At 39.5% G+C, this 19,964-nt stretch overlaps 1 protein-coding gene across 7 annotated transcripts in view; it reads right to left on the reverse strand.

Annotated features, from left to right (window-relative positions):
- The window catches only part of HORMAD2 (HORMA domain containing 2), a 66,321-nt gene that overhangs the window by 10,720 nt on the left and 35,637 nt on the right, over positions 1-19,964 (reverse strand). For all 7 annotated transcript variants that reach the window (XR_004974838.1, XR_004974837.1, XM_036353738.1 and 4 more), the window contains 2 exons: positions 19,019-19,170; positions 18,600-18,853 (listed from right to left, as the gene is read on the reverse strand). Coding sequence is in view for 5 of the 7 variants with exons in the window: in XM_036353738.1 (XP_036209631.1) it covers positions 18,600-18,853; positions 19,019-19,170 (406 nt within the window). In the remaining 2 variants the exon portion in view is untranslated. The remainder of the gene's footprint in view (positions 1-18,599; positions 18,854-19,018; positions 19,171-19,964) is intronic.

Genomic DNA, 19,964 nt, shown 5'->3' on the forward strand with positions numbered 1-19,964 from the left:
GAGTTAGAAACATCGATGAGAGAGAAACATCGATCAGCTGCCTCCTGCACATCTCCTACAGGGGATGTGCCCGCAACCCAGGTACATGCCCTTGACCGGAATCGAACCTGGGACCTTTCAGTCCGTAGGCTGACGCTCTATCCACTGAGCCAAACCGGTTTCGGCTCATTTTTATAATTACTTCAAGTATGTGCTTGAGTATATTTTTATGTGTCTTATATGTCAACTGTTAGCTACCACTGAATTAATATAATAGAAATAGAAAAGCCCTAACCAGTTTGGCTCAGTGGATAGAGCGTCAGCCTGCGGACTCAAAGGTCCCAGGTTCGATTCCAGTCAAGGGCATGTGCCTTGGTTGCGGGCACATCCCCAGTGGGGAGTGTGCAGGAGGCAGCTGATTGATGTTTCTCTCTCATCGATGTTTCTAACTCTCTATCCCTCTCCCTTCCTCTCTGTAAAAAAAATCAATAAAATATATTAAAAAAATAGAAATAGAATGTAAGACACAATTACCAGCCACATATATAATTTTAAATTTTCTTACAGATATATTTTATAAGGGAAAAGAAACTAATAAAATTCAATTTTAATAATTATTTTTATTTAATCCAATATAAAAATATTATCATTTCAATATGCAGTCAATATAAAAATTATTGAGATAGTTTATATTCTTTTTTCTTAATACGTCTTCACAATTCAGTGTACATTTTATATTTATAGCATATCTCAACTCAAATTAGTCACATTTCACGTTCTTAATAACCATATGTAGCTAGTGGCTATCATATTGGACAGCGCATCGTGTGTGTGTGTGTGTGTGTGTGTGTGTGTGTGTGTGTGCGTGCGCGCCCGTTTTAGATACAAAGTCAAAGATATGAAATATATTTATTGGTAATTTTAAAATAACTATGAGAATGTAGTCATGTGTAACTCGCATAATTAAAAATATAAAGTTACACATTAATTTGCTTATTAATTTTGTTAAAATGTCTTTTATTACTTGTTATGTTTATAATCAACATGCTTATTACTTCAACTCTTTATTTTCCTTTATTTCAATGTGATGAAAGCTTTATTATGAACCTTTTTATTTGTAAACTGAAAGGTAATGAATGCAGATTAAAAACACCTTAAAGCTTATTTGGCTTACCTTTCACAATTATAAAATATTTAAAAATATTACTAGATACTTTCCCATAGAAAAATGTCAGTTTTTTTCCTAGTTTCAAATGCCTAAGTAATTAACTATTAATTCAGTGGTAGCTAACAGTTGACATATAAGACACATAAAAATATACTCAAGCACGTACTTGAAGTAATTATAAAAATGAAAACGTTTTCCTTGGTTTGTGGCATGTAGGAGGAACCCTGAGGCAATGACATGATGATGTTATTGGATGTACTGAACTTGACACAGGTTTGCTGATTCTTCAAAAAAGAGATGAACAGATAGTAGATTCAGAATTGGAAATGTGATAGCCTGCTTCTCAAAGACTTGCTATGTAGGTCATTTACTTGAATCTGAGTCTCCATAAATTACTTAGCAGGTGTTGAAAGGAACTATATAACTGTAGGTACAGAAATGACTCTAGAGATCGTCCCATCAAAGATACAAAAAACAAGACCGTCTGAGGTGGGAGAGCCCTGCAGGCTGCTAGCCAAACCTCGGCCGAGCTGCCCACTCTCGCTGGCAGGAAGAAGAGGGCCAGGCAGAGGACTCGCATCCTTGAAGAGTTCTTCGTACCAGGTGGGGGCAGGGCGGCAAAGACACATGCACTCAGCAGTCAGAGTTTCACTTTAAATTGGCCTGAAGTTCACTTGCAGAGAAAAAGACAAAAGGAAAACAAACCCCTACAGAGAAGTAGCTGGCTGCTTAGAGTGAGGATAAGTTTCACATGAGGAGCAGGCACTTAATTTTTATTTTGCTTTTCTAGCAGACAAGGAAACATTTTGTTTCTAAAACAAAATGAAAATAGCCATACCTCTCCTTCTCATCTACTTTTACTTTTAATATAGTCGAATCATTCCTTTAATTAACAGAATTTTCTATGGCATCAGTTTAGTTCATGTCTATTTAATTGCCTGCTTCCATTTTCCATTTATTTCAATGACTTACATAGTCACATAGAATGAAATTCAAAAGGTAAAATAAAGGTGCAGTGAGATTTCCCCTGAACCCCAGAGCCACTCGACTGCCCACAGAAAGCAACCACTATTACCACTGTCGTACACATTTTCATTTTAAAATCAACTAGACCACTAAAAACAAACTGCTATAAAATTCACAGTATCATTCTCTTCAAATGGTTTTTACGACAGCGGAAGTAGGGCCCTAGCCAGTCCGGCTCAGTGGATAGAGCATCAGCCCAAGGGTTGCAGGCTCAATCCCCAGCCCTGACTCAGGAGGCAGCCAATCAATGAGTCTCTGTCACATCAATATTTCTCTCTCTGTCTCTCCCCCTCCCTCCCACTCTCTGTAAATAAATAAAAAGTAAATAAGTAAATAAAGCAGAAGCAGGCCTGGCCACAGTAAGAATGAATGAGGAGGTGGAGGGTTTTGACCAAGTAACACTCCTAGCTGGGGCCACTTCCGGTCTCATCCTATGGAGGTGGGCTTTCTTCCCATTGCCTCAGGTACCTCCCCATCTAGAGACCACGTGCTCTCCTCAGGACAAAGGGAAATAAGAGAAAATCAAGGCGTGGAAGGTAAAGGAGGAGGGTCAGGAAAGAGAGGTTCAAGGTCCCATGCTAAGTGCTGCGGTGGCGATGGGCGCAGCAGGGTGTCACAGCAGGGATGGGCAGCAGCGTTTCAAGGAGTCAGAACCCAGATGTGTAAACAACACACTCTAAGCAGCATTTCACACAGGAATGCAGGAATGTAGAGGAAGAGGAGATGCAGGGAGGGACTTCATGAATAAGCCCAGGGCCGGTTGAACGTGTCTGACAAGCTTCTCCAACTGCACACGTTTTCCCTGACTCACGAGAACCGCGAGCTGGGAGTGTGCCAGACCAGTGTGCTAACCTCAGTCAGCAGGGAAGTCTCTGGAACCAAGATGGAGAGGAAAAACTAAGAACTTTGTGTACACACAGCCCCAAAAAACCCGTAAGAATAAGAATCAAAGTCCTACTGCAGGTCACAATTGGTGAATTGTGAATCAGAGAAAAAATAAGGGCATTTTCAAAAACCTTCCGAATTGGTTAAAATCGGGGCTCCAGCCATTGCTCACCTCCAGGGGGCGCCACTCACATTGTTGTCTGTGCTTCAGGTATCCCTGAATTGTGCAGGCAACCATAATACAACCCCACATGGCAACGCTGCTAGGCAAACGTCAGTTTTTTTTACTACCACTTTCTAAATTTCCCCTCATTAAACTCTTACTTGGGATACTGGCTATTCCTTTTGGCTAGTATTTCCTATGACGAGAAAACAAACATTTAGAATGTTATGAATATATTTTCTTAAAAACCAAGGTTGTTGAATATAAACTGCAGTGTAGCTATGCTACAGAATATGACTAGATTATATACCTAACGTATGACCTACTGGACATATTTTCCAAACTATAAAGATTTTCCATGATGGATGGGGCTGCCCAGTTTCAAATTAAACACCATTTATTTAGAAATGTAGGGCCATTTCAAGTTGGGCCGGGCCAGGGAGCAGAGTAGACTGGAATTACTGTTGCAGGGCGTCTGGCACGTTTTACGGGGCTTTCAGAATCTAATGATTAAAAGTTGAAAGTTTCTCCTTGTTTTAGAGGAGTTTTTGGATCTCCCCCCCGCCCCCTGCCCCCAAGTATCTCTTTTCACCGCCATTATCTCATTCAGCAATACAGTAGGAATAAAAGAATCTAAAAATGAGACATGAAACTGATTTTGTAAGTGTTTAAAATTAGGCCACTGTGGTTTGTAACTCCTGGTTCTACTATTCCTGATTAGGAAGTGTCTAACCAAGTGAAATCAAGAAATATTTGTCATCAGGAGATATGGCTGTGTTTGTTCTCTTCTCCACTTTGAATTAATAGTTGAGTCTACAGGAATCTTAAGTTTTGTGTGTGTGTGGGGGGGAGGGTATTGAGCTCATTCCTGGTGGTTTTCGAATTTACCCACATTTTCCCTTTTTATGGAAATATTTACACTGGGGATTTCCATTAAGGGAATTAAAATTAATTGAGCTCCTTTTTTTTTGGATTATAACAGCTGAGGCCATATTTCTATTAGTGTCTTTTTTTCCTCCTTGTCCTACACATGAGACTTAATCTAAGTCAGCGGTTCTCAACCTTCCTAATGCCGCGACCCTTTAATACAGTTCCTCATGTTGTGGTGACCCCCAACCATAAATTATTTTCGTTGCTACTTCATAACTGTAATTTTGCTACTGTTATGAATCGTAATGGAAATATCTGATATGCAGGATGTATTTTCATTGTTACAAATTGAACATAATTAAGGCATAGTGATTAATCACAAAAAATTTGTAATTATATACGTGTTTTCCGATGGTCTTAGGCGACCCCTGTGAAAGGGTCATTCGACCCCCAAAGGGGTCGCGACCCACAGGTTGAGAACCACTGATCTAAGTGGTTCTCATGAAATATTACTTATGTAAATTAAGGTAATATATTTGAAAATGTTTGGCACAATATATGGTACATGTTATCACCCAGTACAAACTGAATATGTGGCTGCTCTACTAGTAAATGAAATGTGCTCTGAGCTGGTATGGGAATTTTACAATCGAATTCATCTTGGGTTATAAGAAGTATAATGCAGCGCTGGCTGGGTGACTCCGTTGGCTGGAGCATCATCTTGTACGCCAAAAGGTTGTGGGCTCGATTCCCCATCAGGGCACATGCCTGGGTTGTGGGTTTGATCCCAGTTAGGGCACGTATGGGAGGCAACCGATCGGTTTCTCTCTCGCACCAATGTTTCTCTTTCTCCTTCTCTCTCCCTTCCTCTCTCTAAAATCAATAAAAACACATCCTTGGGTGAGGATTTAAAAAAAGTATAAGTGATCTCTGAGTGACAAGTGAGATTACATATTCAGAAACAGAAATCTTTAACTTCAAATATTGGCTACAAATTTCTAGTGTTCCTATAAATGCAACCGCAGAAGATGAACTACATATGCTTGAAAATGCTTAACTTAAAATGAAGAAGCAAGAGTGTGGAACCTAGAGACACTGAAAATTGAAATGCATACAAACAGACATCCTCTCAAATCCCACCCAAGAAGCAATGAATAAGCCTGAAAAATTATTCATCGGGGCTTGTTTTCATGGTATAGTGTGAAGACTGAGAACAAGGGGGCTGGGTCCCATCACTGACTTTCAAGTTTCCATCACAGTAAAAAAAGGGAGGGGGGAATATTTGCCATGTACCAAACAGCAATGCTTTGAGGATTAATGACATCATGTCTGTGGAGGTTGGAGCTCCTTGGAAAAAAGACACTACATAAATATAAAGTAGTATTAATATTTAGGCTTAGTCCACAATGTGAGACCCGCTTTCTTTGGCCCATGAGGTCATCAGCAGCTTTGTACAGCGTGCTCCAATTCCCACAAAGGAGTGTTGTTAGCTGCCTCGCAAGTGGACTGTACAGCTAATCTGACCCACCTGGCTGGAGCAGTCATGGAGGCTGTGTTCCATTTCCAGGTCTCCACGAGGGTACAGACAGAGAGTGCTCGACTCCCTAAAAGAATGAGACATAGCACTTCAATAGCATTCAGGGCTTCCCAGGAATGCAGTGGGAGTTTGGGAATGTTGTGGCTTAGCATTAAACAGAAGTCCAGTCATATCACATCTTGATTAGAAGAAAGACTAAATTTGCCTTTTCTCAAAGAAAATTTGAAGTAAGGGTAGGAAGGAGAAAGCTACTTCTTGGAATGGTTAGTTTATATCTTTAAAGGATTTGGAGGCAAACGGGTATTTTTGTCCTGGGAAAGTTGTAGTCTCCAGGAGCTGTCTCTTTGATGGCAACATCCTGATTGCTCATCAGTGCTTCAATCTGTGAAATGCTTATCAAGGGCGATCTTGCAGAGGTTTTAGTTCTAAAGTTTCAAAGAACAATTAATTCAGTGTAGACACTGCCTTGCAAAATCCTGTGGTATAACTAAATGACATGAATGCTTTTATGACAAAATATTTGCATTTCTCAGTTTTAAAAGATATAATTAATTTTGATCCAAGGGTCTCAGGCATCAGAAACCACCATATTCAAAATGTAAGGTTCATAAACTTATAATCATTAGCACTTAATAGTGATTCTGAGGCTGTGTCTAAATACCAAAATATTTGAACAACAGATAGAAAAAAAATGTGAGGAATCTTTTATCTGGATGTTTTGTTTCTACATTGATCTAGGTTGGGTTCTTTCAGATCTGATTTGGCTTCTTGTTCATGGATTACAATGCTATTTCAGACTGACTAATGTGCTTTTTTAAGGGAAAGGAATAGAAATGTTACAGCCTTCTCGACTTGGTGCCAAATCTACACTAACTAGGAAGTCTTTGCTAAATAAAATATTGACCATCGTTCTTCCTCTTCCCATCCCTGTCGAACAGCTTAGTCCTAATGCCAGAGTGAGGTGTGGCAGAGCAAGGCAGGCATCCACATGGAGGGGTGTCAGAGCCTGAGCAGGGAGAAGGGCGTCCATGTGGAGGACAGGCCTGGCATGAAGAATCAGGGCGGAAGGCAGTGAGGAGGGCCGCGTAAGCACTGACCCACAGTAGGTGCGAGAGGGAAGAGGTCCAGGGTGGGAGAGTCAGAGCCCGAGAGGTGGACACCTACACGTGTGTGGGGAAGGTGGCAAGGGTGGGAGTTTGGTTACACTGAGGGGACTGATAAAGGAAGTAAATATGCTACGTATCATGGGAGCCAGGTTCCTCACGGATGGAGAAATTACAAATATGGGCAGTGAGAAAACTAGAATAATTTCTATAGAAGTGACTCAGAATTGTCAATATAGGTGTGAATTCTATTCTATAGAGCCATAAATACAGATGTGTGTGTGGGTGTGTGTGTGTATGCTTATACATATATTCTCTAGCTCTCTCCACTGCAAGAGTCACATCAAGGCGACTAAAAGGAACCACTGAAAAACCAGGGGACCCTGGAGCAATGGCTGACTCCAGAGCTGGGACGGGGAAGGTTGTGCCAAACTTGTTGTGCCAAAGTGTAGGAAAGTGGGACATGCCAAATCAACAAAACAAAAACCAAAAACCACACACAGCTTGAAGGGTCTCCCACTAGCAAATTTCTGAGACAGTGAGAGCATCAAAGTAAATGCTAGTAATAAATAAAATAGGCACCCATAACTAAATAATGAATAAATAGGAAATTTAATAAGGAACAGGCTAATTTACATAGTTTCAAAGTACTTTCCTACAAACTACTTATTACAAAGGGGAAGAAAGTACCTTTATAGTAGAGAAGCCTGACAGAAACCACCTTAATCAAGTGAGCAAAATAACGATCACCAGGAACGGACAGTTCAAAATCATGTGTCACCTGACAGGCGATGAGCCTGTACTCGGCACTACTTCGGTGGTATTCTTGAAAAATGCAAACCCTGAATTTAATCATGAGGAAACACCAGACAAGCCCAAATTGAAGGACCTTCTACAAAATAACTGGCCATTCTATAAATACACGTCAAGGTCATGAAAGTCAAAGAAAGACTGAGGAACTATTCCAAACTAAAGGAGGCTAAAGACATTTAACAAGTAAATGCAACAGATGCTCTAACCCGGATCATTCTGCTGGAATGGACGTGACTGGGACAATTGGGAAACCTTGGGTGGAATCTGAGGGTTAGATGGCAGCAATGTATCAAAATTAGTTCCCTGGCTTCCATGGCTGTATGTGATTACGTAGGAGAAGGCCCATGCTTTGGGCATCTCAGACTGCAGTGTTCTGGAGTGGCGAAGCAACTGGTTCAGAAAAGTACATCATTTGTGCTGTTCTTGCAGCTGTAAGTTAGTGTTTCAAAATAAAAATAAGTTTAAACAGAAATATTATTTTTTAAAAGACTGTACCATTTCTTATTTTTTCCTGTTATTATAATACATATTCTACAGCCACTGTTGTAGAAACTGAAGCCATGGAAAGTAAAGTAGACATGAACAGATTCATATCTTTAAAAGATGACTCAGTGCTTTATGTCAAATAAACTGTGAGGGCAACATGAAAAGAGGGAGGCCATTGCGGCTGTAGTGCTTACTTAGGCTAAAGGGGTAGCAACGAGATAGTCATAGTGGTCCGATTTGAAATCTCCTTTCCAAGGAGAGCTCACCGGACTTGCTGGTGGACTGGAGGAGGGTTACAAGGAAGAAGAATGCAGGGCGGCTCTGAGGGTTTAGTCCCAGGAGGTGGGGAAATGATGGTGTCATTTACTGAGATTGCAAAGACTGAGGGAGTGACTACTGATAGGAAAATACTGGGAATTAGGTATTAGACAGTGGAGTGGTGTGGATGAACACCTGATTAAAGTAGGTTCAGGAGAACAGAAAGCAGGAAAGTGGACACAGCAAACATAGGCATTTCTCTTGCAAGACAAATGTGATTGGCATCAATGGCAGGAGGAAAGGCATTCCGGGCAGGTGAAGTATGTTTGTGAAGATGCAGGGCAGAAATTCACTTGGCTTGTTCTCGTGACAGTAAAAGAACTGACGTAACCAGGAAGGGGAACATGTTGGGCAATAGTGGGAAATAGGACAGGTAACATGGAGCCAGATCATGAGCAGCCTGAAAGTCAGTGAGAGGTGTTTAGACTTGATGCAGTAGGAAGTAGGAGTCATGAGATACTTTAATTCGGGAAGTGATATGATGAAAGTTATATTAAAGACGATTAGACTGGCAGTGGTATGCGGGATAGGGCAGGAGGTTGTGGGAGAGCCTGGAGGCTGTGGCAACAATTCAAGTGTGAGAGGATGAAGGCCTGGACTCGAGTTTTGGCAGAAAGAACAGGCTGGGAAGGGAAGACTTGGTGGAATTTTGATGCCTGACTAAATAAGGAGAGTGATATCAGGATTCTGAACTTAAGACATTGAAAGGATATAAAGGTGATGCTGAGAGGCAGGAAAACTGGGTAGAGAAACTTGTTCTGGGTGTGAAAGGTGGAGGGCGATGGCTAACAAAAAGGTGAGCGTGCTGGACTTGACACAGTAGTGAGTCATCGAAGTGGAAATGCCCAACAGAAGGTTAAGGATGCAGAAATGCAGCTCTGGGGCATGGTCAGGGCTGAAGATATGACAGTTGGGAGTGAACACCACACATGTGATGCTTGAAGCCCTGAGAATGGAAAGATCTTCCAAAGGAAAGATCCTCTCTAAGGAAGTTACCAGAGGGTTACATGGAAACGAGAGAGCAAACCAAGAATAGGAAATAGGAGATCTAACACAAGGAGAGGCAAAGAATTCCCTGGAAATTGGTGAAGGGAGATTCCAGGATGAGAGGCAGGCACCAGGCAGAGAGAGCAATCACGCAGATTTAGTCAAAAGTGGAAAGCTCCAGGAGAAATTTCTCATTGAGGATGAAATGATTGCTTCTGAGTATCTCAGAGAAGATTTAGACCAGCACTGTCTGGTAGAACTCCCTGTGACGATAGACATGTTCTATATCTGCACTGTGCAACACAGCACTCACTAGTCAAAGCACTTGAAAAGTGGCTGGTGTGACCGAGAAACTAAACTTATAATTCTATCTAATTAAAATTAATTTAAATTTTAACAACCACATGTAGTTAGTGATACCATTTTGGACAGTTCAAGTCTAGATAGTCAGCAGAATATTTGAAGTTGAATTAGGAGTAAGTATAGAGAAAACTAAGAAAATGAAAACAATTATTAACCACAGGGAAAACAAAAACTTATGCAAGAAAGGAAAATCAGTTATGGCTTACTACATAACACAGCTCTATACGGAATTATAGAGTTATAAAAATATAAGCACAAGTTATTGACATAACCCAAATTATAAACTGGGAGGCTAATAAGTGGCTTATTTTATTTTATCCTCATTTACCAAATAAGTACAGATATTTTCTCAATATCACTAACTTTATTTCTCTAATATATTCTTTTTTAAAAAAATATTTTTTATTGATTTGAGAGGAAGGGAGAGAGAAACATCAATGCGAGAGAAAAACAGTGGTTGTCTCCAGCACACACCTGACCGGAGGTCACACCTACAACCTGGGTATGTGCTCTGGCCAGTAATCAAACTGGTGACCCTTTTGTGCACGAGACGATGCTCAACCAACTGAACTACCCCAGCCAGGAATCTCTAATATATTCTTAATGGCTCCATAGTGCTTCATTTTATTGTTCTACCGAAATTTACTCAACCAATCCTTCACTGAGTGACATTTAGGTTGTTTCCAATTTGGGACAATTAGACATAGGGCTTTAATAATTAACATTGTGAGTCACTGCTTTTTGAAATGCAACTGTAATGAGGCAAAATTTACATACTATTCCATTATTTGAAGTGTACATTTCTATAAGCTTTCATAAATATATATAGGGTGCCCTCCAAAATGTATATATATTTTGAATAATTATAAAGGCAGTGTTTATTAAAATACATTTCATTTTCAAAATGTAAGATTGATCAGCTATTAACATGTGTACACATTTTTGGAGACACCCTGTATATACTTGTAACCACCACAATCAAGATAGACAACATTTCACGAACCCAAAGTTTCCTTATGTCTCTTTGCAGTAAATCCCCATCTAATCCCTACCCCATCCAAACACCAATTTGTTTCCTATCATTTTAGGTTATTTTTGCTTCTAGGTTTTCATGTAAATGAAATCATACAGATGTGCTCTTGTCTTTTTTTCGGACTTTTAAAGATTCATTCAGTTTTGCATGTATTGGTTGTTCCTTTTTAATGCTACCTAGAGGCCCAATGCACGAAATTTGTGCAAGGGTAGGCCGTCCTTCACCGGGCTGCTGGCACTGGCTTCTGTCCGGCACCCGGGACCCGGGCTTCCCTTGCAGCCCCAGCTTCGTCTGGAAGGTCATCCAGAAGGACGTCTGGTCTAATTAGCATATTATGCTTTTATTATTATAGATAATTATTCATTGCACAAAGATACCACAATTGGCTTGTTTCCAGTTTGGAACTATTATGAATAAAAGTGCTGTGAACATTTGTGTATATGTCTTTTTGTGATTACATGTTTTCATATCTCTTGGGTAAATAACTTAGAGAGAAAGTGCTATACCATATGGTAAGTGTATGTTAAACTTGCTAGGAAACTCATAAAATGTTCTCCAAAATTGGTTGTACCATTTTACATACCAACTAGCAATGTTTAAAAATTTCAAAAGCTTTACATCCTTGACAACATTCTTGGTATTGTCATATTAATTTTTAGTCATTCTAGTAAATGTGTAATTCACTTTGGTTTTAATTTGCATTTCCCTGATGACTAATGACATTAACGGTCTTAAATCTCATTTTCCAGTTGTTCATTGGTCATATAGAGATATAAAATAGGTTTTTATATATTGATCCTGTATCCCAGAACTTGTTAAGTTTATGTATTAATCCTGGTAGCATCTTTCTTGTAGATTCTTAGAATTTTCTATAACACAATCATTTCAATTCAAAAGAAATTCAGTTTTACATCTTTCTTTCCAATCTGTGTGCCTTATGTTTCTTATTCTTACCTTAATTCACTGACCAGGACCTCTAGCATAATGTTGAATCAAAGTGGTAAGAATTGATATCCTGTTTAGCCATAAGTGATATCCTGGTTAGCCATAGTCTTTCACCATTAAGTATGATGCTCTCTTCAGGTTCTTTGTAAATATCTTTTATAATGTTGAGGAACTTCTATTCCTTGTTTTCTAGAAGTCTCTTTTTTTAAATTACAAATGGATGTTGAATTTTGTCAAATACTTTTTCTGCATCTTTGGAGGTAATCGTGTGCTTTTCCTCCTTTATTCTGGCAATATGGTGAGTTACATTGATTGATTTTTAAATCTTAAACCAACTTTGTATGCCTGCAATAACCCCCATCTAGTCATGTATTATCCTTTCCATAGACTGATTTGCTAATATTTTATTAAGGACATTTGCAGTTACAGTTATTAGGGATATTGGTTGGTCCATAGTTTTCTTTTCTTATAATGTTTTTGTCTCGCTTTAGTATCAGGATAATGCTGGTCTCATAAAATGAGCTGTGAAGTCTTCTCTTGTATATTCTTAAAGAGTTCGTTTAATATTAGCCTTACTTCTTCCTTGTTTGATAAAATTCAACAGTGAAACCATCGTTCCTGGAGCTTCCTTTATGTGAAGGGTTTGTTATAAATTAAAATCCTTGAAACAATATAGGATTATTAAGTTTATTTCTACAAATGTCAGTTTGCTAATTTTTGTCTTTCAAGGAAAGTGTCTATTTCAACTAAGTTGTCAAACTTACCAGAATACAGTTTTCACAATAGTCCTTTATTTTGTTCTTAATGTCTGTGGAATTGGTGGCAATAGCCTGTTTCCCATGCCCGATACTGGCAATTGTGTCTTCTCTCTCAATTTCTCAACCAGTCTAGCTAGAGGTTGACCAGTTTTATTGGTATTCTTTTTTTTTTTTTTTTTTAATATTTTATTGATTTTCTACAGAGAGGAAGAGAGAGAGATAGAGAGCTAGAAAACATCGATGAGAGAGAAACATCGATCAGCCGCCTCCTGCACATCTCCTACTGGGGATGTGCCCGCAACCCAGGTACATGCCCTTGACCGGAATCGAACCTGGGACCTTTCAGTCCGCAGGCCGACGCTCTATCCACTGAGCCAAACCGGTTTCAGCATATTGGTATTCTTAATATTCTTCTTTTGGTTTCAGATTTACTGAAACTTGTTTTATGACCCAGAATATGGTCTAACTTGATGAGTGTTCTACAAACACTTGAAAAGAATATGTATCCTGTAGTTTTTGGATTGTTTTATTAGGGTAATAATGTCAAAATGATTGATAGTTCAATTTGGATATTTTCTATTGCTCTACAAGTTCAGTGATCTATTTTTTATAGCCTCTAATCTGCTGTTAATCCCATCTAATAATACTTGAAAATTTCAGATATGTTAAGTATGTTAAGCTCTATAGTCTATTTGCCTCCACCCCCCCCCCAATTTTTAACACTTTCCATTTATCTCATTATTATATTCATTCATGTTTTTATTTAAATCCTTGAGCACAGCTTTATCACATTTGTTTTGCTTAAGTATAACTCACACACAGTAAAAAAATAATATTTTAGTATACAGTTCTGACAAATGTACACACACACACACACACACACACACACACACACACGTTTCATCAACCCCCAAAACTCCACTATGCCCCTTTGTAGTCAAACCTCACACTCAGCCCTAAAACCTACTGATCTATTTTCTTTCCCTATAGTTTGCTTTGCAAGGATGTTGTATAAAAGATAAACTTACAGCCAAAACTGGTTTGGCTCAGTGGATAGAGCGTCGGCTTGCGGACTGAAGGGTCCCAGGTTCGATTCCGGTCAAGGGCATGTACCTGGGTTGCGGGCACATCCCCAGTAGGAGATGTGCAGGAGGCAGCTGATCGATGTTTCTCTCTCATCGACGTTTCTAACTCTCTATCTCTCTCCCTTCCTCTCTGTAAAAAATCAATAAAATATATTTTAAAAAAAAAGATAAACTTACAGCACATCAGTCTAAGGAGTTTCATAGACCTGTTTCCCAGAAAAAAAACAACTGGTGAAAACTATTTTTAAAAACGTAAAGTCTCTGAAATGGTCCCAAGGACATACAGCAAAAGAAGAAAACTCTATGCAAAAATAAAAATTACAAAAATTTGGCAAGAACAACAAAAATCTGTAGTATTTGAACCGAAATAACTCCCTCCATTCTCCTGGCTCAGTGAGATTCCACTCCACTCAACTCCAGACTGGTGTAGCCAAGAACGCCAAGCTCCCTCTCCCCCAACTCACATTAAGAAGGCTCTATTTATGAGAGGGACAGACGTCAGCATTTCTCATCCTGGCCCTAGCTATGTGTTGCTGAGGATAAATTCTATGTCAGTATGGCCAGGAATTATGGGTTTCCATCTTCCACCCAGCCCCCAAGATGAGACTAATGCTCTACTTTGGGTGAAGTACTTCTGAGAGTGCGAAGGCACCAATCACTCTTTCCCTGGTTTATAAGACAGTGGTTCCATGCTGGGAGAATCAAGCAGAGAAGACCTGAAGCTAATGTTCCTCTTTAGCTAATACTCAGTTCCTAAATCAGAAATTTTACTCTGAGAGATGCTTGCCATTGTCCCCACACCCAGCTCTGGGGCTATAGCTTAGAGATTTTACCAGGGGGTAGAAGTGGGACATCAAAGAGGTCACTCCTAAACGTTTCTCTAGGAAAGTGATTTATTTGCAACAGAGCATGAAAGAAATTCAAGGCAAAGGGCACTCTCAAATACAATGGAGGTTGTGTTGAAAAATTTGAGAGGTCGTTGGAAATATAGGCTAAACTATAACTTGGCTAGTTGCGAGAGATAATCAGGAATAGAAGCGGCTGGGAGGAGCCCACATGAGGACAGAAGAAATCTCAAACACTAACCTAAGGAACCATCCCTTCAAGGAGCACAAATTTGATTGGACTAGTCTCTAGAGAAATTTATGCCTGGAACACTGTTGAAAATAATCACCAGCAATTAGTTTAATTTAACAGCTGGGTGTGGTCATGGAAAGAGACAGTCAAAGAAAGCCCTGATTAAATCATCATCATCCCAAGATGACTGTGGGCATATCCAAGGCTGCACTACCTGAGTAGCAACTTCAGAGGCTTAATACTACAGGGGAAAATATATTTCACTAAAATAATCAGCCACTCACTAAACAAATAAACAAAGAAATATTAACAATAACAAGTCCGAGAGGTGAAAAAAGAGCCATAACCATAGTTGCTATATGATCTAAAATGTCAAGTTTGCAACAAAATATTATAAGACATGTAAAGAAATAGGAAGGTATGACCCATACACTATAAAAATAAGCAGGTAACACATAATGCCTGTGAGAGCAACCAGATATCAAATTTAACACATGAAGGCTTCAAAGTATACATCATATACATGACCAAAGATTTAAGGAAAATCATCTTTAAAGAAACAAAGGAAGGTATGACAACAATGTCACATCCAATAAAGAGATGCAAATTATAAAAAGTACCAAGTGGAAATTCTGGAACTAAAGGTGCAAAACTGAAAATTTTATCAGAGAGATTCAGCAGTGGATTTGAATTGGCAGGAGAAAGATTAGCAAATTTGAAGACAGATTAATAGAGATTATGCAATCCAAAAACCAGAGAGAAAGAGAATGAAGAAAAATGACAAGACCCTCAAAGAAATGGGGAACACACCAACACACACATAATGGAAGAACCAGAAGGAGAGAAAGGTGAGAAAGAAATATTTAAATAAACAATGACTAAAACCATCCAAATTTATTGAAAACATTAACCTTTACATCCAGGAAGCTCAATGAACTACAAGTAAGATAAATACAAAGAGATCCACACACAGACACCCCATAGTAAAAATGCTAAAAGCCAAAGACAACATGAAAATCTTAAAGGCAACAAGAGAAAACAACTTGTCACTTACAAGGGAACCCTCTAAGACTGACTTCTCAGCAGAAACAATGGAGACCAGTAGGATAGGCAGTAGGATAACATATTCAAAGTGTTCAAGGAAAAACTGTCAAATAAGAATTCTGTATCAAGCAAATCTATCTTCAATTATTGTTGTTAATCCTCACCTGAGGATTTTTTTTCATTGACTTTTAGAAGAGAGTAGAAGTGGAGAGACAGAGAGAGAAACAACAATGTGAGAGATGTATCAATTGGTTGCCTCCCAAATGCACTCTGACCAGGGATGGAGCTTGCAACCAAGACAGGTGTCCTTGATCAGAACTGAACCCGGGACCCTTCAGTCTAAAGGCTAACACTCTATCCACTGAGCCAAACTGGCCAGGGAGAGCAAAGCTATCTTTAAAAAACAAAGATAAAATAAATACATTTCCAAATTAACAAAAACTGAAAGAATTTATTAATTCAATACCTGCCTTATAAGAAATACTAAAGAGGTATTTATAATACATGCATTTGACAAAGGACCTATATGTAGAATATATATATATTAGAGGCCCGGTGCATGGATTCGTGCATATTGAAAGAAAATTAATTAGAAGAAATATTTTAGAGGCTGGGGAGGGGCGATGGGAGGTTGGCTCTAGGGCATGTCCGGCCCAGTTCCGATAGGCCAGACCCCAGCAGCAAGCTAACCTACCGGTCAGAGCATCTGCCCCCTGGTGGTCAGTTCACATCATAGCGACCAGTCAAACAGTAGAACGGTCTGACACTTAGCATATTAGGCTTTTATATATATATAGATATGTATAAGCAGACCTCCTAAAAATCAATAAGAATGCAACACAACCCAATAGAACTCAACAGAAAAAAAATGACAAACCCTGAAAAGACACTTCACAAAAAAAAGATATCCAACATGGCCAATAAACATATGAAAGGGTGCTCAATTCATTAGTCAGCAGGGAAATGCACATTAAAACCACAATGACATACTACTACACACCCACCAGAATGGTTAAAATTAAAAAGATGGAAAATGCCAAGAGTTGGTGAGGATGTAGAGCAACCACAACTCTCATATATTGCTGATGGAAGTGTGCATTGGCACAACCACTTTGGAAATTGTTTTGTAGTACCTATTAAAGGCTAAATGTACACATATCCTTTGACCCAGAAATTCTACTCCTAGCAATTATATTCCTACCAGAAATGTGTACATATTTCACTAAAAAACCTGTGCAGAATGTTCAGAAGTACTATTCCTAACTAGAGGCCCAGTGCATAGATTCATGTACTAGTGGGGTCCCTCGGCCTGGCCTGTGGACATCCCCCAAGAGGTCCCGGATTGTGAGAGGGCACAAGCCAGGCTGAGAGACCCCACCAGTGCACAATCGGGGTCAGGGAGAGATCGTGGGAGGGCTCCAGGGCGTGTCCGACCAGTGTCACCCACATCGGCCAGACTCCAGCAGTAAGTTAACCTACTAGGCAGAGCGTCTGCCCCCTGGTGGTCAATGCACATCATAGCTACAGATTGCATGGTTGCTTAGGCTTTTATATAGTATATAGATAGTAAAAAATAGGAAATTACACAAATGCCCATCAACTAGATGGAAAGTGAGAAGGCCCTATAACAATATGCAGAACTGTGGATAAATATCACAACATAATGTTGAGTGGTTCATACTCTATGATTCTACATCTGTAAAATAAAAACAAGAGAAACTAATCTATGCTAATAGAAGTCAGGATAGCCCTAGCTGCTTTGGTTCAGTGGATAGAGCGTTGGACCATGGACTGAAGGGTCTTGGGTTCAATTCTGGCCAAGGGCACATGCCTCAGTTGCAGGCTTAATCCCTGGACCTGGTTGGGGTATCCTGGGGAGGCACTCAATCAACGTGTCTCTCTCACATTGATGTTTCTCTCTCTCCTCCCTCTCCCTTTCACCAAAAATCAATGGGAAAATATCCTTGGGTGATGATTAACAACAACAACAAAAAAGAAGTCAGGATAGAGATATTTTTGTTGAGTGGAACAGTGACTACAAAATAAGACTGGGTTTTCTGGGGGGCTACTGGTATTTTGTTTCTTAATCTAGGTGCTGATTTAACATGTTTACTCCATAGGGTTGTGGCAAAGGTGAGGCAAACAGGATACCTAGGGAGCAAAATGGAAGGAGACACTCCCTCTCACCTTGTTTGCCTCACCTTTACATCAGCCCTGACGTTCATTTTGTTAATATTTATTGAGCTATATCATGATCATGTATTTTCTATATGTATATTATACTTGGATTAAAAAATGTTAAGGGCCTGGCTGGTGTGGCTCAGTGGCTGAACGTCAACCCATGAACCAGGAGGTCATGGTTTAATTCCTGGTCAGGGTACATGCCCAGGTTGTGGGCTAGATCCCCAGTAGGGGGCGTGCAGGAGGCAATGGATTAATGGTTCTCTCTGGAACACTTCTGAGTTTCTGCCTAGCTTTGTTTTCAGTTTGCAAATTCTAAGACCCTTAAATAAAACTCTGTCATTTACTTCCAGCAAAGCCTCTGGACTCTTTTTGAATATGTTTATTACTTATAAATGAAAGATAGAAAATCCAAAATTTTCTAAATTCATGGGTATCTTTTATAAAAGAAGTATATTGCAAAGTCTTTTTCTCCTCCTAGTTGTGGACAATTTTATATAACCAAGTATATTTCCTTCTTGAAGACAGTACTTTTTTTTTTTTTTTTTTTTTTAGAATAAACACTCCTTAAGGTTAGGGTCTAATGGATGTGCCAGGTATAAAAACTGTAACAAAACTACCCAGCTTTTATACCCGGCGCACTCCATTAGACCCTGTTACTGTTTCTGTGTTTATACCTGGCGCACTCCATTAGACCCTGCTACTGTGATCTGACCTGCATAGTAACTGTGTCAGCTACTTCACTGAAGCATGGAGGCTCCCTAAAGCTTTGCCTTACTTGGTTGTTGCTTCCCTCTTCTTCCTCATCGCCGTCCAGACCCTGATGGGCCATCTCGGTGACGCTGTTCTCCTGGAAGAGATTATCCTCCAAATCGGACACTCTGGTGGCTTCCGTGATGACTTTTAGCTTCATGCTGTGAAAACCAGTCGAGACCACTCCCACTTGCAGGTTTACGGGCTCCCCCTCAAACAGCAGGATGTGTGAGTTCACCCCATGTTTAAACCCAGGGGGCTGGTAATAATCGGGGGTCACTGCAAAATAGAGAGTGAAGAAAACTGAGTTTCAACAGAACAAACCAGGTTCATCTTTCATGTGTAGCAACAGAGATACTTTTCTGATGCTTGCAAAATCCTTCTATTTACATGAAATATTACTTCCACACTTGGGAAGGAATTTGACTAGAGGTCGGCACCTACCTGCATTATAGTAGTGGAGTTTCATAGTAAGTACAACATCATTAGGAAGGGGTCCAAGGTTCTGCATCAGGATATACAATTTACGGAGTAGTAGAATGCTGGCTTTCTTCATATGTCCCCTCTTTGTCCCACTTTCGGTGCTCGTATTACTGCTATAACCACATTAAAAAAACAGCATACTTTTCAATCATATACAATATCAAAAATATCTTTGAAAAGAACAAAACTTTTTACTATAAGATCAAATAAAAAGAAATTAACATCAGGACACCCTTGAGACTTCTTTTAGAATGTCAATTAGAGGAGAGGTTGTATTTTTTACAATGAATATACAAAGGATTTCTTTATAGCAAGTTCCCTTAAGGTATTTTAAATATGACCTGATTTTTTTAAATCTGATTTAAAAATGGCCACATGCTATAATAGTGAGAACAATGGATTTGGAATGAGGAGACTTGACAGCTAATATTGGCTCTGCTGGTATGAGCTGAATAACCTCAGTCAAGTCACATGGACACAGTTAGCTCATTTATGAGATAAGCTTACACACATTTCTACACCTTTTCTAGTATAAAATCGGTCATCAACTCTGGGCCTTTCTATCATCTGTTATCTCTCAGAGGTATCCCCTCCTCACCTTACATGGATTATGATAATATGACTATTCTTCCCGCTTTTTTCTTGTCCATACTGAAAAAATTTCCCACACCACTGCTGGAATAATATTGCTAATAGAAAAATCTGCTGATGTCACTCGCTTGCTTAAAATTCTTCTATTACATCCATCACCTTTCAACCAAATTCGAGAATAGCGTACAACGCCTTTCATGACCAGCCATGCCCTCACCTCCACCTTCATTTGTAATCACTATCCAGTTTCTTCTCATCCACGTGCATTTGCAATTTGCTTTCCTGTGCTTTTCCCACTTCTCTTCCTGACTCTCCC

The sequence above is a fragment of the Myotis myotis genome, unplaced genomic scaffold (assembly GCF_014108235.1).
Source record: "Myotis myotis isolate mMyoMyo1 unplaced genomic scaffold, mMyoMyo1.p scaffold_m19_p_20, whole genome shotgun sequence".
NCBI lineage: Eukaryota > Metazoa > Chordata > Mammalia > Chiroptera > Vespertilionidae > Myotis > Myotis myotis.